Source organism: Biomphalaria glabrata, chromosome 2 (assembly GCF_947242115.1).
Source record: "Biomphalaria glabrata chromosome 2, xgBioGlab47.1, whole genome shotgun sequence".
Classification (NCBI taxonomy): domain Eukaryota; kingdom Metazoa; phylum Mollusca; class Gastropoda; family Planorbidae; genus Biomphalaria; species Biomphalaria glabrata.
This window is the reverse complement of record NC_074712.1, coordinates 8,476,076-8,503,969: the sequence shown is the minus strand read 5'-3', so window position 1 is coordinate 8,503,969 and position 27,894 is coordinate 8,476,076. Positions and strand designations below refer to the sequence as shown.

The following is a 27,894-nucleotide window of genomic DNA, read 5'->3' as shown; positions in this document are numbered from 1 at the left end:
AAGACATTTCAACGATTCACTCACACCAAAACGACTAAATCATAGTTTATAAATACTTTAATCTTAGTTAACACTATAATCACTCAATTGTCTTCATTCCTCCATTTAGGTTCTCCTCCTGCTTTCAACACGCATTCGCACCATTCCACATTTACACTACGATGCGCAACATAACAGTTTGTACTTTATACAATTTGTCAAGAAGACAAAAACACTTAAGACATGTCCTCACTTGGTGTATCACTTAGAAATAGTATACAGTACGGACAAAACCTCTCCCAGACACCCGTTCCCCCCACTCCTCCACAAATGTGATTGGAACATAGCGTTCTGAGTATGCTATTAGCACGAAAGTAACGCTATGTTAAGGCTATAATTTATTTTATTTCTATAAATATTTGTATCTAAACATTAAACAGCAATTTTTATGAGTAAATGATTTCGATGTTCTGAGAATACTTTCTTGATATTTTTTTTACAAATTAAGGAATTTTGTTTTAAGTTCAAAGTAAGATTAACTTTAAATTAGGGATAATTTCAGCTTCCACAGCTACGTAGTTACCATAGTTTATTTCTATTTGCATTAAAAAAAATTAATAATGGCAGCTGTTCAATGCAAGGCAGTGGGTAAGTTTTAATTGTTGGCTATATTTATTTAAAATATATATCAATAGTCGTCCGGCGGCGTAGCATACGCCGTTATTTTACAGGGCCGGCCTTAGGCCACTGCAACCAATGCGACCACATTGGGCCTCACACTTGCATAGGACCCGCGCTTATTCTTGGTGTATACATTATTAAATAAAACCATTTTATAACTTATAACAGATTTCCCGCGGCCTCCTGATTTACCAAGAGCTCCTGGAAATCTCCCGAAATTACAAAATATACGAAACAGTCATGGAAATCTCCGGAAATTATTAAAATATTTTGAAAACTCATACAAATCTCCTGAAATATATAGGCAAAAAATGTCATTTTGGGGTGTCATTCAATATGGAAAACGCCAATCCTACGCGCGATAAATAAAAACGGCATTATCACATAATTGTGGAATCTAGTGAAAGAAGCTTCTCGCATCTCAAACTAATAAAGAATTACTAAAGGTCAACAATTCTCAATGATTGATTAAAACATTTGGTAATTCTTGCTATCGAGCGTGATCTATGTAGGAAACAGAATTCTTATGATATACTGTATGACTTCGCTACACGCAAGGCTCGTGTAATAATTCTGTGCGTAGTAAAGAATGAATAAAATGTAAAGACGAATATATTTTCTAATAAAAACTCTTAATTTTCACTTATTATCCGTATCCCTACCCAAACTGAGCCCTGCGAAATCCGTTTCGCATTGGGCCCCAAAATGGTTAAATCCAGCCCTGCTATTTAGTGACGAGTGAATACTACTTGTTCTCCCCCACCCCCTCTTTTTTTTTTTTTGGCCTCTAAAATTACGTGGGGTAACTCTAGTTCGTCCGAATTGTAGAAAAAAAAAAGAATGATCTTTCCATTACTTGGTGTCCAAATTCTTGAGCCATGAAGAGAATTATATATGTAGATAGATTCTTTATGAAAGCAGTCTGATGAATGTATATCTTTAGTACATTCAAATAATAAACTACTTTGGAAACTAAGGCAGAAAGAGTTTATAAAACGTACATAAAAATTAAACACCTAACCCAAAAAGCTGCAGAGTGAATACATAAACAATGTAATATCTAAAGATAACAACAAAAACATTTGGTCATACATTGAGTCTAAGAAAATGGAAACAACAGGCATAGCGCAATTAAAAGGAGAAGACAACTTAACACATAATGATAATGAAAGTAAAGCTAACATCCTAAACAAATACTTTGCATCAGCATTTACAGCCCCAGGAGACAAAGACATATTACTTAATTTGAACCAAGTAGACAAAATAGGATATAGAAGTACAAGAAAAGGGAATCCAAAAACTATTAGCCAGCATCAAACCTAATAAAGCATCTGGACCTGATGGTATTCCAGCTAGATTACTCAAAGAACTAAGCAATGAGCTAGCACCAGTGTTCAAAATATTTTTTTAGGCATCGCTTAACCAGGACAGAGTACTAAGGGACTGGAAAAAAGCTAATGTCACCCCCCTATTTAAAAAAGGAGACAAATCTGACCCAGGAAACTACAGACCAGTATCACTTACCAGCATCACATGTAAAATCCTAGAACACATAATATGTAGCAACATCACACAACACTTAGACAAACATAATGTCCTAACTCCATACCAACATGGCTTTACGAAATATAGATCATGTGAAACACAACTAATAGGACTAATTGATGATTTTTCAAAAGGTTTAGATAATAGTAAGCAAATAGATGCTATCTTACTAGATTTTTTTCAAAGCTTTTGACAAAGTTCACCACCATAGTTTGCTTAAAATTTTTTAATATTTTGGCATTGATGGTCAATTGCATCAATGGATTAAAGATTTTCTGATAGGGAGAGAACAAACTGTAATAATAAATGGCTCTAAATCAACACCGATCACAGTAAACTCAGGTGTACCTCAAGGAACAGTCTTGGGTTCACTACTATTTTTAATTTACATAAATGATTTACCAAATTGCATTAGTTCAGGAACAAAAGTCAGATTATTCGCAGACGATTGCATAATATATAGAACAATAAAAACAACACAAGATACAGAAATTTTACAAAGAGAATTAGATGAATTACAGAAATGGGAATCAAATTGGAGCATGTCTTTCTACCCAGAAAAATGTCAGTTGTTAAGAGTAAAAAAAAAAAACTAAAACAAATTAATTCCACTTATCTTATTCATGGTAAATCAGTAACACAAACTTAATACGCAAAATACCTAGGTGTTATAATAAATGAAAAACTGTCATGGAATCCCCATATTGATGAAACTATAAAAAAATCAAACAAATCATTAGGCCTCATTAGGGCTTATTAAAAGAAACTTCTATAAATCAAATAAGAACATAAAAACTAAAATGTTATTTAACCTTGGTTAAGCCAATAATAGAATATGCATCCTTTGTTTAGGACCCCTCAACTCAAGAAATCATTAAGAAACTGGAACAGACACAAAATAGATCAGTGAGATTCATAACAAACAAATATTCACATTTGACTAGAGTAACACCTTTAGTAAAATCACTAAATTTAAAAATCCTTCAGCATATAAGACTTAAAAGTAAAGTAGCACTTATACATAAAACACTGAACCATAATCTTCAAATACAAAACTAAAATTTAATAAAATACTCAGAAAGACACAAAGATAAAGGCACACTCCTCGTTCCATATGCTAGGACAGATTTGTACAAATGCTCCTTCTTCCCAAGTGCCATAGAAAGGGTTGCCTGAGCTAGCCAGGGAAAGCAGTGATTTGGCAGAGCTTAAGTCATTGGTTAATGTGCATGACTGAATGCATGACGCGTAGGACCTAGTCATCTTCTTTTTTGAAGTAACGTCTGTATTATATATGATAAGTATTTTCTTAAATTATTGTCGAATGTGCATCATTCTGTTAACATCTTCCACAGAAGGGTATGCTGCCTACATAGATAAATATGCAGATTACCTGAAAGAGAAGTGCTCTAAATTGAGTGATTGTATAGACAAACTGGTGGGAGAGGAGAATCAACTGACAATCATTAGAGGGGAGAATATAAGTCTCAATAAAACTTGCGGGTACGTTTGAATAAGTTGTAAGAGTAACCTAGGCTTTTCATTTTGTGTGGATATTTGTTTGGTTTAATTAAAATATTAAGGGTTTTTACATGCATTACATTGAATTATATCTAGTCTTAATTATAGTGAATATTAAGTCTCAATAAAACATGCTGTTACGTTTGAATCATGAGTAATCTTTAGATAACCCATCTCCACAAACCATATTATACACTATAAACACCCTAAAAAAACAACAAAACGGTTTTAATATGCCTTTATATTCAAAGGGATAATTTTGGGGGGCTTTTAATTTTAGATAGATTTACAGTACATCTTCTGCATGATGATCTAGGCGTTATAAAACTGTGTTATCTGTACACGTTTTCACCTACAGTGTTCACATTTCATACTGAAGTACTTGAAAAGCTTGAAATAACTTGAATAATTTCTCTTGTAGACAATACTAAATGCGAGCCGACCCGCGTAGAATACGCCCCCCCCTCCCCCTTTTTTTTTTCTGAGTCTCCCTCTCTGTCACGGTAGCGAAAGTGACGTGGGATAACTCTAGTCCGACTTGCAGAAAAAAAAGAGTTATCTTTCCATGACTTTTTCATCTTGGTGTCCCGCATGGTTGATCCTCAAAGAGAATTATATATATAAGTTACTTATTTTTAATATATATAGATTACTTTTTTTATAATATAGACAAAATCAACGTGATTAAATGCAGTAAATACAGTAGACTTTTGTAATAAAATAAAAGGATATTTTAAATAAATATATCTTTTCAGTCTCACATTCTGGAGTCACCTCTCCTACCTAAGACCGCTGACTACAATGTCACTTATCTTGTATCATTCACAACCAATCGCTAGCCTCTTCCTACTGTCACCATAGAAACACACAAATACTCACACACACAAATTCCATAACAATGCTCTTATATGCGTTCTTTTCTGCTTTGATTCTAGCCTGGTGTACAGAACTAACAATGACACATACACAACTCTGACAGGAAAGTGCGAGGCAACTGAACGTGAAGAGATTCGAGAAGATCTTGAAAACAATTTGCAGAATCAACTCGACTACAACAAGAAGTGGAGAGTCATTAATACATGTTTAGGAAATGTATATGGGTACACTGAGAGAACAAACAGAGTTGAGGAAATATGTCAGTTAGTAACACGAGCTTTTGATATGTAAAGTCTTCAATATCTTTTGTAGTTTTTTTGATATCTAAACGAAACAGACGAACGGCCAGACCAAATATAGATAACAGTGGCTTTTCACCTTACGGGAACTGTGACTGTGACTGTCGTTTGCATTTTTTTTTATAGAAGAGGGGGTTTTAACCTCAAAACCCCTAAGGAGGGTTTTAAATTCAAAACACAAACTCTAAATCGGCCGTCGAAATGGTCCACTCAGGGAGGTAAAAAGAAGGTTTCAATATTTTCAGAAGGAATCTGAAGGTGCAGTGCAATCAGAGACAATTGATAGAGAAGAATGGATTCGTATTAAGTGTTGTTTTAAATTATGTCCAACTTATATGCATACTAAAAGGATTTTTTCTCTTTAAAAAAAAAAGGAAACAATTTTTGCGTAAATGTAATAGTTAGTATAACGCAACTTACTTAACTTAGCAATACAAATGTAAAAAAAAATATTTTTTGACAAAACATCTTAAAACCATTTGCATAAATATGTTTAAAATATGGTTAATTGTAATCTGCCCTACTAAAGAGCTTCCCTTGTTTGTTACTATTAATAGTGAATAGTTGTAAAAGTGGTGTATTTTTATGAAAAAAAAACTGCTTGCTTAAGTGATTTTAAAAATTGTGTTGTGAATGTGTATCTATTTCATGTGTGAATGTTGTTCGTATTTGCATCTATATTGTTATTGTTACAGTAGCTACGCTGAGGTGGTTAATTGTAGTCTAACTGACTTTCTGACTTTCCATTTAATTGAACCAATAAAAATTATCTTATCTTATCTTAAAGGAGGTATTGTCTTTTTTATAGCATTTTTTAAAAATATTTTTCTTGTTTGTCATTTTGAAAACAGGCGCGCCAAAATCAGAAAGGAAATCTGCAATTCTACCCAAAGTCATAGATTAGTGGAAGCGTTCTTCAACGATGAAATACGAAATCTGCAGTGCAAGTGTAAACAAATTGCAAAGTCAGGTAGATCCATTGTTTTTTTTTCTTACACCACTTAGTTGTCACGTGATGTCATGTGTTGTCATATGATGTACATTTAAAAGGGAAAGGGAATGAAATGTAGGGTCCTTAACGTGACTAAGATATAGATACGATTCCATTTTGTTTTCTATGTAGATCTATGTCACAGCAGATGGCGGGGGAGAGGGTTGGGCGAAATTTAATACATTAACTAAATTTTTTTACACAATTATTATATTTTTTGGAAGAATATATAGGCCTACCAATTGTTTATATTTTAATCAGTTTATATCTATATCGTCACCCCCTTCCGATGTCAAATACAATAATTTGTAATATATAAATATAAAGTGGATAGAGAACATATGTGATGAATTGTTTACATTGTATTGCCCCTTCCTTTTCCACAGTAAATATGATAGTCAAATATGGCGACAGTAATTATGTAATTCCAAATGTTCTAAAATTTTGTATTTTCCAACGTGAATCAGTTACAAACATGGGCGTAGCCAGGGGGGGGGGTTCTTGGGGTTCAAACCCCCACCGAAATGAAATCCCCCCCCCCGCAGGGGGGAGGTCGAAATTTAGTGACTGATTTTTTGCATTGATTTTGTTTATTTTAGGTGAGATTTTAATACTAAACCATCATTTGCCCCAGCACAGGGGGTTTTGAGTTTAAAAACCCCCTACCAGGGGGGTTCGAGTTTAAAAACCCCTACCAGGGGGTCCGAGTTTAAAACAACCTACCAGGGGGGGGGGTTTGAGTTTAAAACCCCCTATCTGGGGTTTTCGCTGTTAAATTCCCCTTTTCTATAAAAAAAAACAAAAAAAAAAAATGCAAACGAAAATCCCCAAATTCCACTTGAGGAAGATTTTGATTTTAAACTCCCTCCAAAATATACGATATACCCCGTCTTTAATATAAAAATAGCAAATTACACACTCAAAATGTTATGAGCGTAGCTAAATGTGTTTTGACTCAGTTTTGAGTTTAAACCCCACTTCAGCGGGGTTTGAAGGTAAAAAATACCTCTTTAATTATAAAAACAAAGCAAATTATACACTCAAAATGTTATGAGTGTAGTCAAAGGGGTTTAGAGTTTAAACTCCCCTCCAGTGGAGTTTGAAGCTAAAAAGTACCTCTTCAATATAAATAAAAGCAAATTACTAATATCTATGAGCATAGCCAAATGGGTTTTGAGTTTAAACCCCCCGCCAGGGGGGTTTGAAGCTAAAAAATACATCTTCAGTGTAAGAAAAAAAGCAAATTACGCACTCTGCTATGAGCGTTGCCAAAAGGGGTTTTGAGTTTAAACCCCCCTTCAGGGATGTTTGATGCTAAAAATACCTCTTCAATATAAAAAAAAGCAAATTACACACTAAAATTATTTGAGCGTAGCCAATCCATCGGGGGTTGTGAGTTTAAACCCCTCTCCTACAGATGGCTTTTTTTAAAAGATGGTTTTGAGTTTAGGATCCCCCCTACAGAGCATTTTGAGGTGGAAAACCCCTAACAGATGATTTTGACGATAAAACTTCTCTTTTCGATATAAAATCTAAAGCAAACTACAGTCACTTAATTCCAAGAGCGTATTCAAGAGAGGTTACACATTTTTACCAGTGGCCGGGCTCCATTAATAAAGTGCAGTGAATAGTCATCTGCCGAAATTGAAAAAACACTAAATGTGGCTCAACAAAGATGGCTAAGACAGATTTTAGGAGTCAGTTATAGAGATCGGGTCTAAATCAAGGAAATCCTTTGCCGAAATGGGAGTCGACCCCTTAGTAAGATAGTGAGAGAGCGTCGCACGAGGTTTGCGGGACATGTTCTCCGACAAAATGAATTACGCATAAGAAGAGTTGCGATGATATCCTAGTACAACTTGACGCCACACACTCATGGAGGTCCTCATGGCAGGTGGGAAGAGGCTTCAGACATTACCAGGGACAGATTTTTATGGAAACAGCTTGACGGCAAATGCTCCGAACGGCGCTGGAGGGTCTAAGTCAGTAAGAATAGCACATTAGTTTTTGAAATAAAACTTTTTATTAGCAAGAAAATGCAGTGTAGATACCTCAGAAAATGCATTTTGCTGGCTTTCAATACCAGAAATACTGCTTTCCTAGCGCTCCCCCAGACCCCCTTGCTAGTAAAGGCGGGGAATCTACAATTTTTCCACTAACTCATGGAAGAACATATTCTAGGGCACAATAAACGTCTTCTGAAAGAATGAAGGGTCAGAATGTAATAAAGATAATGTACACACACACACACATAAATACATATAAAAAAAAATTCGCGGGGAGGGGGGGCGGGGGAGAAAAAAAATCCCCCCCAAACCCCCCCCCCCCCGAAAAAAATCCTGGCTACGCCCATGGTTACAAATATGGGAAGTAAGACTTTGTTTTGGAAAATGTAGAATTTATAAGAAACTTTTAAGTGTAACAAAGGAGATGAGTTTTTTTTTTTAACCCAAATACTTTTTTCCAAATCGTCTTCCATAACACCTTCTCAAACTTGGATTTTTATATTGCTTAAAGAACTTTTGCCTATTGCTCTCATTCACAGTGGATGTCTTTTCTTGGTCACAATGTTTAAATCGGCCCTACTATTTAATGACGGGTGAATACTACATATTCTCCACCCCCCTCTTTTTTCACCGCTAAAGTAACGTGGGGTAACTCTAGTCCGACTTGCAGAAATGAAAGAGTGACCTTTCCTTTATTTCTTGGTGTCAGAAATGGTTGAGCCATGAAGAGAATTACATATATATATATATATATAGTCGACCCAAGGCGTAGCATACGCCGCTATTTCGCCGGTTCGGCCTTAGTGCAACGCACTGTCATAGGCCTCACGAGAATCCTCGATGTAAATTATTAAATAAAACCATTTTATAACTTATTACAGATTTTCCGCGGCCTCCTGATTTACCAGGAGCTCCTGGAAATCTCATGAAATTACAAAATATACGAAACAGTCATGGAAATCTCCGGAAATTATTAAAATCTTTTGAAAACTCATACAAATCTCCTGAAATATATAGGCAAAAAATGTCATTTTGGGGTGTCATTCAATATGGAAAACGCCAATCCTACACGCGATAAATAAAAACGGCATTATCACGCAATTGTGAAATCTAATGAAAGAAGCTTCTCGCATCTCAAACTAATAAAGAATTACTAAATGTCAACAATTCTTAATGATAGATTGAATGATTTGGTAATTCTTGCTATTTAGCGTGATCTATGTAGGAAACAGAATTCATATGATATACTGTATGACTTCGCTGCACTCAAGACTAGTGTAGTAATTCTGTGCCTAGTAAAGAATGAATAAAATGCAAAGACGAATATATTTTCTATTACAAACTCTTAATTTTCACTTATTATCCGTATCCCTATCAAACTGGGCCTAACAAAATCCGTTTCGCATTGGGCCCCACAATGGTTAAGTCCAGCCCTGCTATTTAGTGACGGGTGAATACTACTTGTTCTCTCCCCACCCCCTCTTTTTTTTCGTCTCTAAAATCACTTGAGGTAACTCTAGTCCGACCGACTTGTAGTAATAAAATAACGATCTTTCCATTACTTGGTGTCCAAACCTTAAGCCATGAAGAGAATTATATATATATATATGAGAGAGAGATTCTTTATGAAAGTACTAGACAGATATTACTCACTGCCCCTGGGTCTTAACTTGCGTATTGCTGATATAGTCACTGATATAGTGCATTAGAAACAATTAAAGAAAATAATGTTATAAAAAAAGCGAATGCATGAATGAATAAATGAAAAAAATAGCTAATTGACCTGCATTCATTTTTTTTATGAAAACATTGGCGAACGAATGTAGGTCTAGAACTATGTAAAATGCTTTAGAAAAACAAATTTGAATGTTTGATTAAAATATGAAATGAATGGACTATAATTAATGTTCATGTGTTTAATTATAAAACTTTCTTTGCGAAGAGAAGTTCTATCATCTTTAGAGTTGAATAAGAGTTTTAGACCTAGGAAAAGAGAGTTTCGTAACATTTCGCATAATGTCTAATGAAAGAATGCTCCTCAGAAATTATAAATTCGCAGATATAAGGAACGAATTAATGTAAAAATGCTTTTAAAACACAAATTTGAAGGTTAATTTTAATTTTATTAAATAATGAAATCAATAGACTATATCTTATATTCTCATGTGTCAAAGTAAAAAACTATCTGCGCAAAGTGTAGTTTCTAAAATTAGATCTAGATCAGTGATCAGTGGTCTATATAGACCCCAGGGGTCTACGAAGACTTCCAAGGGGTCTACAAAAGATAAAAAATAAATTGGGGTTCTATGAGATGTCCACGGGGGTCTACGATAATAAATTTCATTTAATCAGGTTGCGACTTCAATGCTCACATCCCATTAATGTAATTATTTCCTAAACTAACTATGATTTGTACCTTAGTTAAACCTTTAAATATGTATCATGCTATTCAAGCGAAAAAGTGTTGCATTTAATTTCTATACTTATTTCAATAGCTTAATTTTGTCTACATGTAACTAATGTTTAACAAAAAGAAAGACTGTACAGCGTTGATTATTTAAAATTGGGACTCATTCTTTCCATGTCAAATAAGCGGTTCAGAATAGACCCACAAAATCCCTCTTCGACATCATGTATAGAAGATGATGGTTTGTAGGCGTCTTACAATATCTCTTAACCAGGGGCGTAACTAGGGATTTGGGGGCCCGGGGGCATTGACCTCTTTGGGGGCCCCTTGGATTTTGACATTCGACATATGACACGCAAAAATCAAATTGGTTCAGTATATCAGTAAACATAACAAAACAATAATCATTAAGACTCTTATAATGAATAATACCGTTGTTTATTAGTTAAATAATGCACAAGTGTCAAATCTCAATTGATATCGCTTCACGACGTGCATTATTTGTCAATCAAATATATTAATTTATGTATTAACAAATATGTATTAACAAATAAATTTTGAACACCAATTTGGGGGCCCGGGGAATCTTAAAATTCTCCCCCCCTCCCCACTGCTCTTAACTTATAGCTAAAGCAGGTAAACACATTGATTTTATCAGCCGTTGTAGTTTTAAAAACTGTTTTGCACAAACCTACATCAGATGTTATTATTATTATAGCTTTTATATAGCGCTACTTTCATGCTTATCTCATTTGTGGACCATTGGGGGGGGGGGGGAGGGGGGTATCTAGGAGTTGTTTTTCCGTGCTGCCTTTAGGCGCTTTGTAAACACAACTCTGCCCGAGTCGGGTGTCGAACCTCGCGTTCCCTTCTAGGTAGCCAAGCCAAGTTCAAGCGCCTCTCGACCACGCTTCCCATTATTAAAACAATTTCTTTAAGCAACAATACAGCTCAATGGCACATTGGTGGCATGAGTTATAAAATTAAAAGCTTCTTATGTAATTCTTTGCAAACAACAAACATACAGTGTTTTGGATAAGCGGTGTCACAGGCTCTGACACAATGTAATGCTGTGTGATGCAAGCTGCCTAAGGGTCGCCAGCTCCTTATTTTTAACAGGGTTGACCCACAAAACGTCTCCAGTGTTTGGGAAAAGCTGCACGTAGCGGAGGTTAGAATTCAGTTTTCCTTCTGCTAGGTGGGCAGCAAGTCAAGGCTAATGAGCCCTTCCTGCTCAAAGTTACTGGCCAGTTACTCACCTTCACCCCTTCTCCTGTAGTGAAAACAGTTCTGATTACCCAATATTTGAGCCACACGTGAAAGATAAAAAAAGATACACGAAAAACTTCGCTTTTTTGAAAAAAATTTACAATGATACTTAAGGCAAATTAATTAATTATTAATTCATATTTAATGTTTGATGATTACATCATAGAATAACAAATTCCTATATAAAAGATAATATCCATAGCAACGGATAATAGACGTGCAAGAAAAAAAACACATTTCCAGTGTGTTTGGTGATTCCAGTAATAAATATTCATTGTTATTTTAATTGGTTTAAATTTGAATTTTATGAATAAAAAAAGATAAATCTCCGTAACTTTAAATGTAGCTTTAAATTACTTTTTCATTCTTCCACTCAATACAGTTAGAAACTAGTTTTAAAAAATGGAGTTGATTAATTTGCAAAAAATGCAATATAAGTTTAGCAGGGGGTCTACCGAAAACAAGAAAACATGGCAAGGGGTCTACGAGATAAAAAAAAGTTTGGGAACCACTGGTCTAGATCCTTTCGATTTTTTCATGTAAATATGGTAAACATAGCCTAGATCGATTTTAAGTTATAATGCTTTCATAGAGTTGGAAAACTTTTTTTGAGGGTCTTAAGTTTGTTTTAGGGCTACAATACATACACTACGATCTAAGTTAGCACCCAAGGAACATTTCTGCCAAGTTTTATCAAAATTGGTCAAACGGTTTTTATTTTTATTCGGCACATACATACGCCTTACATTCTACTTTATAGTATAGATTTTGATGAATTTTTATCTTGAGTACATTCAAATAATAAACTACTTTGGTGAGATGTCTATATATTTACCTTTTAACAAGCATATTTTATTGATACTAAATCGATATCTGTGTAATACTTGTATCTATCCATCCATCCATCCATCCATCAATCCAAACATCTATCTATCTATCTATCTATCTATCTATCTATCTATCTATCTATCTATCTATCTATCTATCTATCTATCTATCTATCTATCTATATCTATATCTATATCTATATCTATCTATATCTATCTATATCTATATCTATATCTATATCTATATCTATATATATATAATCTATCTATATATCTAATCTTCAATACCTTTTATATTAAAACACCTGCCTGTCTATACAACTTATACGACATCTTGATCAAATGTCTCCAGATAGGTCAAATGTCTCCAGATAGGTCAAATGTCTCCAGATAGGTCAAATGTCTCCAGATAGGTCAAATGTCTCCAGATAGGTCAAATGTCTCCAGATAGGTCAAATGTCTCCAGATAGGTCAAATGTCTCCAGATAGGTCAAATGTCTCCAGATAGGTCAAATGTCTCCAGATAGGTCAAATGTCTCCAGATAGGTCAAATGTCTCCAGGTATGACCAATAAGAAATACACAAATGTCATGTAGCGTAAAAAAAAATCTTTTGAAATGTATTTTCTTAAATTATTCTCGAATGTGCATCATTCTGTTAACATCTTCCACAGAAGGGAATGCTGCCTACATAGATAAATATGCAGATATCCTGAAAGAGAAGTGCTCTAAACTCACTGGTTGTATAGACAAACTGGTGACAGAGGAGAATCAACTGACAATCATCACAGGGGATAATATAAGTCTCAATAAAACATGCGGGTACGTTTGAATCAGTTGTAAGAGTAATCTAGGCTTTTTATTGTGTGGGGAGAATGGTTGAGTTTAATTGGATTATTGTGGGTTTTTAGATGCATTGCATTGAGTTATATCTAGTTTTAATTATAGTGAATATTAAGTCTCAATAAAACATGCTGGTACGTTTGAATCAGTAGTAAGAATAATCTAGGCTTTTTATTGTGTGAGGTTAGATGGTTGAGTTTAATTGGGTTAGTGTGGGTTTTTAAATGCTTTGCATTAAATTATATCTAGTTTTAATTATAGTGAATATTAAGTCTCAATAAAACATGCTGGTACGTTTGAGTCAGTAGTAATCTTAAGATAACCCATCTCCACAAACCATATTGTACACTATACACCCCCCTAAAAAAACACAACAAAACAGTTTTAATATTCCTTTATATTCACTGGGATAATTTGGGGGGCTTTTAATTTTAGATAGATTTACAATACATCTTGATCTAGTCGTTATAACACTGTGTTATCGGTACACGTTTTCACCTACAGTGTTCACATTTCATACTGAAGTAATTTTCTAAACTTGTATAACTTGAAATAATTTGAATAATTTCTTTTGTGAATAATAATAAATGCGAGCAAACCCGCGTAGGATAAGGTGCCCCCTTTTTATTCCGGAGCCTCGCTCTCTGTCACGGCGAAAGTGACGTGGGATAACTCTAGTCCGACTTGCAGAAATAAAAGAATTATTATTCCATGACTTTTTCATCTTGGTGTCCCGCATAGTTGGGCCATAAAGAGAATTATATATATAGATATATTTTGTTATAATATAGACACAATCAACCTTGTGATTAAATGCAGTAAATACAGTAGACTTTTGTAATAATATAAAATGATATTTTGAACAAATATATCTTTCAGTCTCATGTTCTGGTCTCACCTCTCCTACCTAAGACCGCTGACTAAAATGCCACTTATCTTGCATCATTAACAGCCAATCGCTAACTTCTTCCCACCGTCACCATAGAAACACTCAATACTTACACAAACTCCATAACAATACTCTTATATGCGTTCTTTTCTGCTTTGATTCTAGCCTGGTGTACAGAACTAACAATGACACATACACAACTCTGACAGGAAAGTGCGAGGCAACTGAACGTGAAGAGATTCGAGAAGACCTTGAAAACAATTTGCAGAATCAACTCGACAACAACAAGACGTGGAAGGGCATTAATACATGTTTAGGAAATTTATATGGGTACACTGAGAGAACAAACAGAGTTGAGGAAATATGTCTGTTAGTAACACAAACTTTTGATATGTAAAATCCTCAATATCTTTTGTAGTTGTTGATATCCAAACGAAACAGACAAACAGCCAGACCAAATATAAATAGTAGTGGCTTTTCCCTTTACGGGAACTGTGACTGTGACTGTCGTTTGCATTTTTTTAATAGAAGAGGGGGTTTTAACCTCAAAACCACTAAGGAGGATTTTAAATTCAAATTTTAAATCGGCCGTCAAAATGGTCCACTCAGAGAGGTAAAAAGACAGGTTTCAATATATTCAAAAAGAATATCAGAATGAAATTCTACCAAAGACAATTGACAGAGAAGAATGGAGAAAGAATGTTGACAGATCCTGTGTGGTGCCCCAGTGGTCCAGCAGACCAAAGGATATGTGAAAGTGAATGTAAAGTTAGATGTGAACCTTGCCTAACTGATGTCTTATAATGATTATGTAATTGATCTAATTGTTTGTAAAGGGTCCATCTCTTATTCCTCAGGAAAAAAAAAATTCTGAATATTTTTTTTCCTTTAGTTAAGTGTTTGTTCTATGGCAGTGTGGCCCTAATACGCCAGATCCGGCCCGCTACGTGGTACCTTCCGGCCCTCCGAAACGTAGGCACTAAGTGGAGAAAATCCCTCCACCAAAACAAAAAAGGTTAAAAAATGTATCTCTACCTACATTAGGTCTCTCATATTTTCTCTGATGTATTGATACCATGACCTTTCCTTTTTGTGCGTTTATGAACAGGAAATGTAGACTCTTACAGGAAAAGTTGGCGGATCATTACTTTTTTTGTATGGATAATAAGCCAATATCTTTGTGTTATAAAGAAAGTGTGGCTATTAAAAAACTGCAACAGCAAATATATCAGCATTATAAAATAAATATGGCGGTATCCTTGTTTTGAACCCCGAATAAAAGATTGATTAACTACAACTAAATGAGTCGGTTTTAAAGTTACCTACACTGTTGCTAACATTTAAGTAGAGAAATGAAGTTATTTTCTGAAAAAATATAATCGTCTAATATCACATGAATGTAGAACTAAATCCAAGAGGTTCTGGAAAAATATTTTCAGAACAATTTTATTTAATTGATGTAGCTTTTCGGTCAGGTGGCCCGCGAGACGAGTGTTCGAAATTAAAACGGCCCACAGGTCGAGTTGGGTTGGGCATCACTGTTCTATGGCTTATGTGTTTATACAGCTGCTCTGCGTTAAAAAAAAAAGTAAACAATTTTTGCGTAAATGTAATAGTATAACACAACTTACTTAACTTTGCAATACAAATGTAAGAAAAATTTTTGACAAAAAATCTAAAACCATTTGCTTAAATGTGTTAAAAATATGGTAAATGATCATCTCCCTTACTTAAGAGCGTCCCTTGTTTGTTACTATTAATAGTGAATAGTTGTAAAAGTGGTGTATTTTTATGAAAAAAAACTGCTTGCATAAGTGATTTTAAAAATTTAGGTTTTTCGCTTCCAGAAAAGACAAAAAGTAGCCGTTGTATCAGAACTTTGAATGATCTAAAATATTATGATGTCGGATTTTCACTATCTTTTCTAGTTTACGAGATCTAAACGGGACGGACGGACGGACATTCCACACAAAACTAATAGCGTCTTTTCCCCTTTTGGTGCCGCTAAAAATCAATCACAAAATTTCGGCGCCTTTGTTTCTTTTTTTTTATCTCACATTCATTAGTTTTTAAGAGCAAAATAATTGCTCTATTTGTTGTATAAGTTGTATATCATCTTTTGAAGAACTTTTTCATGAAAGATGCCTTTCCAAAACACTCACGATTCTTAAAGACAACTTGCACTCATTAAAACTTGTTACAACAGATCTAAACGAAGTGGTCGTCTCCTTTCCATTAGGACCAAAACAGAAAGATTTTAAAACTCCTTTATCCCACTTTCGGTCAGAGTGTTAGAAAGTCATCTATCGTCATCGAGAAGTACATAGAAGTCTAATTCATAAAGCGCTTGTTGTGAGTGTGTATATACCCCGTGTGTGAATGTTGTTCGTATATGCATTTATATTGTTATTGTTACAGTAGCTACGGTGAGGTGGTTAATTGTAGTCTAACTGACTTTCCATTTAATTGGACCAATAAAAATTATCTTATCTTATCTTATCTTAAAGGAGGTATTGTCTTTTTTTAAAGCATTTTTTTTAAATAATTTTTTTTTGTTTGTCATTTTGAAAACAGGCGCGCCAAAATCAGAAAGGAAATCTGCAATTCTACCCAAAGTCATAGATTAGTGGAGGCCTTCTTCAACGATGAAATACTAAATCTGCAGTCCAAGTGTAAACAAATTGCAAAGTCAGGTAGATCCATTGTTTTTTTCTTAAACCACTTAGTTGTCACGTGATGTCCTGTGTTGTCATATGATGTACATTGAAAAGGGAAAGGGAATGAAATGTAGGGTCCTTAACGTGAATATGATAGTCAAATATGGCGACAGTAATTATGTAATTCCTAATGTTCTAAAATTTGTATTTTCCAACGTGAATCAGTTACGAATATGGGAAGTAAGACTTTGTTTTGGAAAATGTAGAATTTATAAGAAACTTATAAGTGTAACAAAGTAGATGAGTTTTTAGTCCAAATACTTTTTCTAAATCGTCACATACTCAAACTTTTGAATCTTGAATTTTTATATTGCTTAAACAACTTTGGCCGATTGCTCTCATTCATGGGGGATGTATATTTAAATTGTTTAAAATACATACAATTAAGATTAAAGGCTGACTTTGCTTTGATAGTTGTCTCCTTTTTCCAAAGTTTTTCAATGGTAAATATAGTTCTGTAACAAAACGCAGTGTCATACAAAATTAATTACTTAAACATTAACATCTTTTTAAAATATTTTTTTCTAAAACAATTACTTTTTGTTTTCAGGTAATCTCCCCTCAATCTAAATCAGCTTTTATACGATGTGGGACGTGACGGGGGCTAGGGGGTATCTTATTTTTTTCTAGGGAAAAAAAAATCGGTTGTATTTGCAATGAGGTTAGGGCCAATATATTCATAGTTTAATATTTATCAAGTAAAAGCTTTATTCAAAAGTTGCGTTTTTTTTAAATAATTAGACATTTTAATATGTATCCGCCAAATCAATTTTATCCGTTTTGCGCGGGGTAAAAGTGTCGAATTTATCCCAGAGTGTTTAACCATTGTTATGGAAATTCTGTAGAATTCTTACGCTGACCGAAAATAAGCCTATACTGAAGGGAGGCAACTCAACGAGGACATAGACGTTTATTTACACGGAGACATGACAAACACAAAGGGGCATCTGCCTTGAGCACAGCATCTCCATATTGGCTCTCTAGCTTGGGCGGAAATCGTTTGTCTCTTAATGTCAACATCCTACTTGTCTGGTCACAGATAGTGCGCACCTTCTTTCTGCACTATCTTGGATGGCGGTGCGCATGGCAAAGTCATAACATTGCCCCCTTCTTAGTATTACAAGAGGTTTCGCTCGACATGTAATGTTACGATTAATATGCACATAAAGGCACACTTACGCTACATTAGCTTCGATTGTCACTCACACTTCAGTATCAGGCCTTTTCTCCCCTGCCCCCACGTTATTTCACCTAATTTAAGATGCCTTTTATAATAGGGTAGATAATGAACTCTAGACGCCATGGCAGTGCGTTTATAAATCTAAAAATCCAAAAGAACGCTTGGGGTCTGAGATGCGCCCCCTAACAAACGCTAGGGGACCGAGTTCTAATCCTGGTGAAGACTGGGATTTTTAGTTCAATCTTTGGGTCCACTCAGAAACAGATGACAATTTATATGAATTGCCTTATAGATTACATCGTCTGAAAGAGGAACTAAGGTAAGGGTTTTGAAAAAAAATCGACTCCCCCCCTCCCCTCCCGACTCAAAAGTTCTGGATTCGCTAGTGATCTATGTAATGTGCTAAATTCTAGGCATGTAGAATTGAAGATGAACTAAAAAAAAGTTTTCGAAGTCAATAGATTTCAATTTAATTTACAATGTTGTCAAGTTCTCACGCTTAAATTTTTAAATATATATATTCTACAATAAATAGATGATTTAAAACCTACGGAACATGGTGACCTTACGTGCTTTAATAAAAATTAAAATAAAGGTTAGCATTCTTTGATTCTTGTTAGGTTTAGCTTTATTATATCAGCGGTGCTAACAGAGCGTAACTATGGATTAGGGGCCCGGGGGGATTTACCTCTTTGGGGGCCCCTTGCATTTTGACATTCGAAATATGACATGAGATAATGTACGCAAAAATATATAAGCCCAAAATAAATTGGTTCAGTAAATCAGTAAACTTAACAAAAAATAATCATTAAGACTCTTTTAATGAATAATACCGTTGTTTATTAGCTAAATAATGCACAAGTGACAAATCTAAATTGATATCGCTTCAAGTCGTGCATTCTGTGCAGCAAAGAAATCTATAGCATCAACTACATTGATACTTTCTAGTATTTGTGACTTCACTGACATTAAAAGCAAAGACATCTATAACATCAACTACATCGATACTTTCTAGTATTTGTGATTTCACTGACATTAAAGCCATGCTAAGCCTTTCTTGCGTCATTGTGCTCCTCAGATAGTTTTTGATGAACTTGAGCTTTGAAAATGATCTCTCACAAGACGTAATTGAAGTGTCCTTAGATAGCGGTATTCGGAGGAGGTTGTAAGGTTTGAGCACACGTAATTACCATATGAAGCCGTTTCCTCAATATGTCTATTGGTGATTGTATTACTGGTTTGTTGATGAAAAGTGCTCGTGCATCAATGACAATTAAAAAAGCGATTTGCCATTTATTTCATCATACAAACAGGAAAAGTAGCACAGTTTGTCATAAGCGTGTCTTCATCTAACAGGTGTCTTGGTTCAAGAAGAAACCCAAAGGTATCCATTTTCTTTCCAGCCTTTGGAATCTGTCCTTCATCTCCATATGAAATCTGTCCAGCACTTCTGTCGCAACACGTTTGAATTGCAGTTCTATTGACAGTCCTACATTAGAACTCAACTTCCCATTAAGTCTTTTCTTTCTTCTGGTTGTTTTGATTACAGGGAATCCATAGTATTCACTACCTTCTTTTGCTTTTTCGATGGATTGTTTTTTTGTCAGTTTCTTATCATTTTGCAGAAAGCATGAAAGGTTACTAATTTCTTCAGCAGCTACCCGTATATGCAGTCCAGACTTTTGTAGTTTCTTCTGAGCTATATTAATAGGGCGCAGGAGCTTTGACCAGAATTCCAGATAGGCAAAAAATTCATAATTTTCCACTGCATGAAGAAGATTCTGCGCTAATATTATATGATATTACGTCATTGTTGGTTGTTTATGTTTTGTGAAAAAGAAAAAGTATTCAAAGCATACAAAAGTGGGAAAGATCCAAATATCGTTATGCTCGAGTATAGAAATATTCCGATAAGCGGACTGCCGTATTCACCATCACAACAACACATAGACACTCATAAACCAGCGCTTTATAAATAGACTTCTATGTACTTCTCGATGATGACAGATTGTTAATTTTTAATGTTGGTCATCTAGGGTCTATTATTACTGAATGTTTTTTTTTAATTTTCTTCTTTTATATAATTATGTTTTCACAGAACTGGATGTACGAATTAACAGTTGTGTTAAGTTCATCTGTCTGGGCAGTTGTTTACAAACATGTCCCAATCTGCTTCAGACAACTTTTTAGCTGTAAAACAGCGTCATCAGACCGTGACTGGATGGACTGTACTTCGGGTTTTGTTGTTTTTAAAACCGGTTTGTACGTGTGTGTAAGATGGATAATTGTGTGGTCTGACTCTCCAAGGCGAAATGACGATTGAGATGTGTAGGCCACTTTTATGTTGCTATAACACATGTCCAATGTTTTATCGTGCCTTGATTGACAATTAAGACTATAAGTTGGCAAGTGTTGAACTAACGAAAAATGATTGCAATCTCCCATAACTAGTCGGACAGCATCAGAACTTTTAGTCTTAAGTATATGTACAATTTCTAGTAAATGTTTTGCTGCTTTCTCTTTGTTGGCTGTAGGTGGTATATACACAAATATGGCGTAAAATTGTGTAAACTCTCTCGGTAGGTAGTATAGCCTGAGATTGTTACATAGAAGCTCAATATCGGTCGTGCACATTTTAGTTTTGATTGAGATATTGTTGACACAACAGTACTGTTTATTGACATAAATGACCAGTCCTCCTCCTCTTGTTTTGCCACTATCTGTTGTCCTCTCTGATCTGTACAAAAGAAACGCATCAAAGTCTACTGATGTGTCGGGAATAATTGCATTTAGCTATGTTTCAGTGAGACAAATTAGCGAGCTTTCACGGAATGGTAGAAATGTCTGCATCAACAATCAAGTTCATTTTGTTATTTAGTAATGTCCAACGCCAAACCTCATGTAAGAAAGCAGGGGATGTCGGATGCAGGGTTTGAACACAGAATTATCGTGACGACAGTCCGAATAGCATGCCCACTCGACCAGCATCCACCATCACGCTTGGGCTACATCACCACATAAAATCGTGGAGTGCAAAGGCTTCATGGTGCACTGTGAGAAGAAGTTTCGTGGCTAAATAACACCGCGCCCTTTGGGTGGGAAGTCTGGGTATTTTTGCATCACGTAAATGTATTGTAGTAAATCTAAGGTAAAGAAGGCGCGGTGGCTAAGCGGTAAAGCGCTTGGCTTCCGTACCGGGGGTCCCGGGTTCGAATCCTGGTGAAAACTGGGTTGTTTTTTTCGGGGATCTTTGGGCGCCTCTGAGTCCACCCAGCTCTAATGGGAACCTGACAAAAGTTGGGGAAAAGTAAAGGCGGTTGGTCTTTGTTCTGGCCTCATGACAACTTCGTTAACCGTAGGCCACAGAATCAGATGACCTTTACATCATCTGCCCCTATAGACCACAAGGTCTGAAAGGGAAACTTTACTTTACTTTACTAAATCTAAGGTAAGCACTGGACGAATGGGGTAATAAGAGACGATTTATTCATTTACAGTTATAAAATACACACTGAGACATGGACTCAATACAGTTCACTTGTGGCACGCAGGACGGCACTAAATCCCAGACTGTTCAGACTCCCATAACCTGCAGATCACTTCAGGAGGATCTAAAACTCCGTCCTCTCCAATCAATATGTCGTCTATCCATCGTGTTAAACTGTGTGCTCGTGCGCACCATTAGTGTCGGCGCGGGAGCAGGATTAAAACAGTACTAGCCGACCTGCGGCGTAACATACATAGTGACAGGTGAACACTTCCTGAAGACACATTGTCCAAATGGGTGGTTTTGGGCTAACGACTGTGTGCGCATGCATGGAGAGCGAGGAAGGCGCGGGTGCAGGCGGGAGGGAGGGGAAGGAGGGTTAGAGAGTCGGCGTGCGTGCGTGGTGTCCCGCATGGTTAGGCGACGTAAGAAGAAGTAGATTACTTTTTCTCCCCCCTCTTTTTTTTCCTCAGCCGCGCTCTCTGTCGCCGCGAAAGTTAGGTGGGGTAACTCTAGTCCGACTTGCAGAAATAAAAAAGTAATCTTTTCATGACTTTTTCATCGAGGGTTAGAGAGTCGGCGTGCGCGCGTGGTGTTCCGCATTGTCAGGCGACACAAAGAATTATATATACATATATATATGTATCTTAAAAACATTTTTTTTCATACCTTCTACTCTCTAGATCAACATCAAGTTCAAGGCGAGAGTAAGTTGCCAGTCATTATTGGGATTGGTGTCGGAAGTTTTCTTCTTCTACTTCTAATCCTCTGCCTCGGCATTTGGTGGTATAGAAGAAGAAAACAGAAATCAAAAAAGGTTCCTATTTTTTTTTTTTCGTTTCGTCTTTTTTTGTGGTTTTTTATTCTTCTTCTGTACTCTTTTTCTTTTCCTCGAAGTAACCGTCACTGATGCCTTCATCGATGCCGTTTGAGACCCAGAGCTAAAAAAAAGTTATTAGAGTTAGTGGCTAACGTAAGGCCAGCGAAGCTCTTGTGTACGCTATGTCCTATAAAGCCGCCAAGAATGCAACCAACAACATTTTATCATGGTCGGAGACTGGAAGTCCAAGAAGAAGATCTAACACAAGTGCTCAGACGGATGATGGAGGTTCTCAAAGAGTATAAGCCAAGCCGGTCACAGGGAGCTCATCGTGCGATCAGGGTCCGTTGCTGGAACTGTGGTGAATCTGGGCATATACAAAGGGTGTGTAGAAGAACACCTAATCAGCAAGAAGCGATTCAGCACAGATCAGAAACGGGTGCATGGCCTGGAGCCTATGGCTACCATGAAAACTAACACTCGCCGGCTTCAAGTGGCAGAAACTGGCGATCCAGGAAATGAGAGCCCCTGCCAATGTCATTCCAATAGCTGTGCTGGGACAGAGTAGGAGTCTTATGGTAGAAGGAAAAATTGCCAAAAAATTGCCAATCATCACCCCAGTGGTCAATGGTCACATGCCCCAGCTAGCCCAACCCCCACCCCACCTCGCCACATCCTTGTTCACAAACAATTTCAACATCGCCGACACAGACAACCGTTAGGCATGTACTAGACAGTTTTAAATATTTTCAGAAAGAATATCAGAAACTATACACTACAAAGTATCAACAACTACAACCCTGTCTAGGCCACATTTACCGATTGCCCAAATAGACTCTTCGCAAGCAGAGTGGTTACCGGGTTGGCTTGAGAAGCCTGCGAAGCCTTTAACCCACAAGTACAAATTCAAATCGTTCCCTTTTTAAAATACATTTAAAAAGCGATCACCCAGATGTGCCGTTCTTTTTTCTCTTTCCAACTGGTCCATACAAGTGATAGAAACATAGCGTATTGAGAACGCTAAAACATTAAATAGCGCTAAATAAAAACAATTGGTAAAAAAAATTCTTATCACACAGATTTATTATTGTAAGTCTATAACTATTACAAATTTATTTACATGCCTGATTGATACACATTAGTATAAGCTGTTTTATTTTTAAATATTTTTTTTTTATTTTGCTTGTTAGATTTTTTATTCAGCTTCTAAAAAATATCAAAGTCTTTCTAACAACACAAATCCACCGACAAATAAATACTGTATTAATGTTTTTAAAACAAATTCAATTCAGACCAAAATGCTTGTCAATTGCCCCGTTATGAGATTTGGTATATCTCCTTCAGAGTTTGACGTCACTGTTCATTGCTTTGTTTCAGTCTTACACCGGCTACAGACAGTCTCTTCATACACCAGGACTTCCAGGAGCTCAGGACGACGGGGACTGTTTAGAGCCAGCCGTAACAGGAATGATGTACAGGTAGACGACGAGTGGTAGTTACCTGTGTCTAGGAGATCTACATCGTGTTAGCGTTTGTGACCCGATGGGGGAACAGAAAGAAAAAAAAAGCAAAATACAAAGTTTGTTTGTACAAAGTAAAAAAAGCATAGTTTATATTAACCCTTAAAACGCGCGTGATAGTTTAGCCTGTAAACATCAGGATTGTAATTCCATTTTGTTTGCACTCACTGTAAAAAAGCTCAGCACTTTAAGGGTTATGTGTATCAATTAGTTTCGATCAGTCAGTCATCTAATTACATTTGTAATAAGCTTCAAATGACAATCTATAAAGGGAACTAATTCAGCTTATACCACCACTTCAGTCAAGTACTATTTCTTTTCTTTGTTTGAGATACCAAACAAAAAATTAATTACTAATAGTTAAGTAACTCATTGTTGTTGATGTTTAAATTGATTCTTGTGTTGTCAGGTAAAAGAAATAATTGTGCGAAATTTCAGCTTAACCCGAGGTTCTATGTGGGAGAAATAACATGTGGAAAATTTTTACCAGTCAGTCTGACGAAGTGGCTTGATATAAGCTTTGTAAAAAAAAGCAATATGGAGAAATACTATTTGGACTTGCTTGAGAGGTGGAAGCATTGATTCATAGATCTATCTAAACGAACTTTTGTTGTTTTCAAGAAGACATTTCAATAGCTCACCGCTATTGGGAATTTATTTGACCATTTTCATCACAGAACGGTAGATTTTTTACCGACTACCGTTAATCGCCCTGTTGACAACTTTTATGTCTTGCTTTAATAGAAAAATGATCTTCTTACGATCACGCCTATTACAGACGTATGAGCGATACATGTACCCCTAATGTCCCTCCCTTGGCCAGTACCGCCTTCTTCTTTGACTAAGTTTTTATTTATTTTTGTAATGTTTACAAGGAGGAAATGTTCTCTAGACTTTAGAAGAATGCATTTGTGCTGCTAAGAATATTGAAAAACAACTCAAGCTGTTGTGGAAATTTTTTTTTTTTTCGTCTGGGGGGGGGGGGGAGCCGTTAAAGGTGGACGTTTGAGAACCAATGATTTACATGTTACCTAGATGTCTAGCTTTTGTAAGCGTATTTTGTACACCTGACTCTATACTTGAATAATATTTTATTTTATTTTATTCTTAGACCCATGCCGCCCTTTCCTCAACAAATGTCTAGCCCTGGATACGAGGACCAGCCGCACTATAGTGAGGCAGATAAGAACTATGGGGAAAATGTGTACGTCAATACCGTAGCAGACTCCGCCAAGGGCATCGCCCACAGCACTCCACAGGAGAACGCCCCAGTACCGTCAAACGTTCTGGTGAGCCCAGTAGAGTCTCACTATGACCAACTCGAGGATAGAGCCCAAAATGAAAGCGAGAACAACTATACAAAGCTCCTAGTATAATTAGAATTAAAATGTCGGTTAAATCATTAAATTAGCCGACACACATTAACAATAATAATAAGGAATAAGGCTTGTCGTAGAGTCCGAAGATTAATGATAAATGTAGTATTTCTCGTGGCTACGCAGCCCCAGCTGCGGCCTACGGCGATACATATTAAACAGATTTTAAAGATTTTCTAAGTCAATTAAATAAACTATTGCTTTATTTTCTTTTTTTATTAATATTATTATATTATTAGTATATAAAACGTAGATGTAGCTATAGATCTAATTAGATGTAGCTATAGATCTAATTAGATGTAGCTATAGCTCTAATAAAATGTAGCTATAGATCTAATAAAATGTAGCTATAGCTCTAATAAAATGTAGCTATAGATCTAATAAGATGTAGCTATAGATCTAATAAAATGTAGCTATAGATCTAATTAGATGTAGCTATAGATCTAATTAGATGTAGCTATAGATCTAATTAGATGTAGCTATAGCTCTAATAAAATGTAGCTATAGATCTAATTAGATGTAGCTATAGATCTAATTAGATGTAGCTATAGATCTAATTAGATGTAGTTATAGATCTAATTAGATGTAGCTATAGATCTAATTAGATGTAGCTATAGATCTAATTAGATGTAGTTATAGATCTAATTAGATGTAGCTATAGATCTAATTAGATGTAGCTATAGATCTAATTAGATGTAGCTATAGATCTAATCAGATGTAGCTATAGATCTAATTAGATGTAGCTATAGATTTAATTAGATGTAACTATAGATCTAATTATATGCTAGACGCAGCTATAGTGTTCAGATTACTTGTCTTATATCTAATCTGCTCAGTCATTTCCAGATCACCAGCATTCCACAAAATGTTTTTTGTTTTGGGGCCAGTGTCTTAAAGTATCTTATCTTGTCTTATATAATACTGATGTTACTTCAAAAAAGAAGATGATTACGTCCTACTTGTCATGCATTTAGTCATGCATAATAAGCAATGACTTAAATTCTGCTAAGTCACTGGTTTTCCTGGCTAGCTCAGGCAACCCATTCCATGCTCTAATAGCACTAGGGAAGAAGAAGTATTTGTACAAATTTGTCTTAGCATATGGAACGAAGAATGTACCTTTATTTTTGTGTCTTTCTAAATATTTTATTCGATTTTGTTTTTGTATTTGAAAATTATGGTTCAGTGTTTTATGTATAATTGGTATCTTACGTTTGAGTCTTCTATCCTTAAGGCTTTCTAAATTTAGTGATTTTACTAAAGGTGTTACTTTAGTCAAATGTGAATATTCGTTTGTTATAAATCTCACTGCTCTATCTTTGAAGTATTATGGTCGCCATGGCGAATTTCACTACTCCATTTAAAATTAGTAATCTGTACAATTTGGTCAGTGCTTTTTTATAAATTCTAAATAAACAAATTGAAATAGATTGAACGTATTCAAATATTCAAGAATGTTTTTTTTTAATTAGCTTTTTATTAATATTTAGTATTCAGTACTGAATGTTAACAACACTAACTGGCGAAAGCACATTCAGATGATGTTTTTTATGGTTTGAAAAGTAGCTTATTATATTACCATGAAATCTATCGCCTGTTTTTGACTGAATGATCTCAGAATTTAAAACTTTTTTAAAGTTAATGAAATTTACATTAAACGTGATTTATAAAGTCGACGACTTGTGTAGGTGTGTGATTTTTAAATCATCAACGGCTGAAAAAAAAAACGACCCACAAACACTTAACGAGCGACAAACCAAAGAAATTTGTACTTTTTTTTTCTATCACTATGACAATGCTAATAAATTTGGGGAAATACTGAATACCGAGGCACTGTGGTTATTCTAACTTCCAAAGTATAAACTTTAATTTTGATGACGTAATGCAGTCAAATAAATCTTATACAAACATGAAAACTGAAACATCTAGAACAGTTAACAATTAGTCGTAAAGAAATGTATTTGAGATTTTTCATAATAAAGTAATCACAGTTATCAATTTTGATTTCTAAGATTCCTGTGACATTCTTAAACAGTAAAATACAATAAGAGAAAAAAAAAGACAAAGCGAAATTTAGAAATAATGTGGCGAAATAATGGAACTTAAACGAAAGAAAATGAAGAGGAGGATTAGAAGAGATTCTGAAATAAATAGAGAAATAACGTCAAGGACTCCATATTGATAGATTGCTGTAGCTAACTACATAACATGAATTTTATTTTTTTTTGCTACAAGTGAATAATCTTAAAAATTAGATTTGTACTGCTAAAATTGCATTCAAATTGTATAGGGTTTTTAAAATATATCAAAACTTTCGTATTCTATAGACGTGATACATTGAAAGTTTGATTGTCAAGGATTAGCCCCCATTTTATGCAAATACACAAAGGCTTAGACAGCCATTGGAAGACTGAAAAGACTATTATTGATTTCAATGATAATTTATATTGCTATGCATAAAACGATTTTTTTTAAAAATCTAATCATGTGTTGCTTAAATCATTACAAATAGAATATCAACTTTATGTATATTGATATATTGTCATAACATTTTTAAAATTTTGTAATGCAAAGCTCATATTTGTTTCATTTGTTTTATTCTCTTCCTTCTTCACTAACTGAAAATAACATTAGAGTGAATGAAACATAAAGTGTTAATGAA

The 27,894-nt window shown here is 35.2% G+C and overlaps 1 protein-coding gene across 1 annotated transcript; it reads left to right on the top strand.

Moving 5' to 3' along the window:
* Positions 1 to 292: 292 nt before the first annotated feature.
* LOC106080055 (uncharacterized) lies at positions 293 to 27,894 on the top strand. Its single transcript, XM_056018965.1, has 10 exons — positions 293 to 627; positions 3,561 to 3,708; positions 4,662 to 4,865; positions 5,753 to 5,871; positions 13,075 to 13,222; positions 14,298 to 14,501; positions 16,707 to 16,825; positions 22,200 to 22,333; positions 23,714 to 23,814; positions 24,968 to 27,894. The coding sequence occupies exons 1-10, from the start codon at positions 600 to 602 to the stop codon at positions 25,230 to 25,232; spliced, it is 1,470 nt and encodes a 489-aa protein (XP_055874940.1). The 5' UTR covers positions 293 to 599; the 3' UTR covers positions 25,233 to 27,894.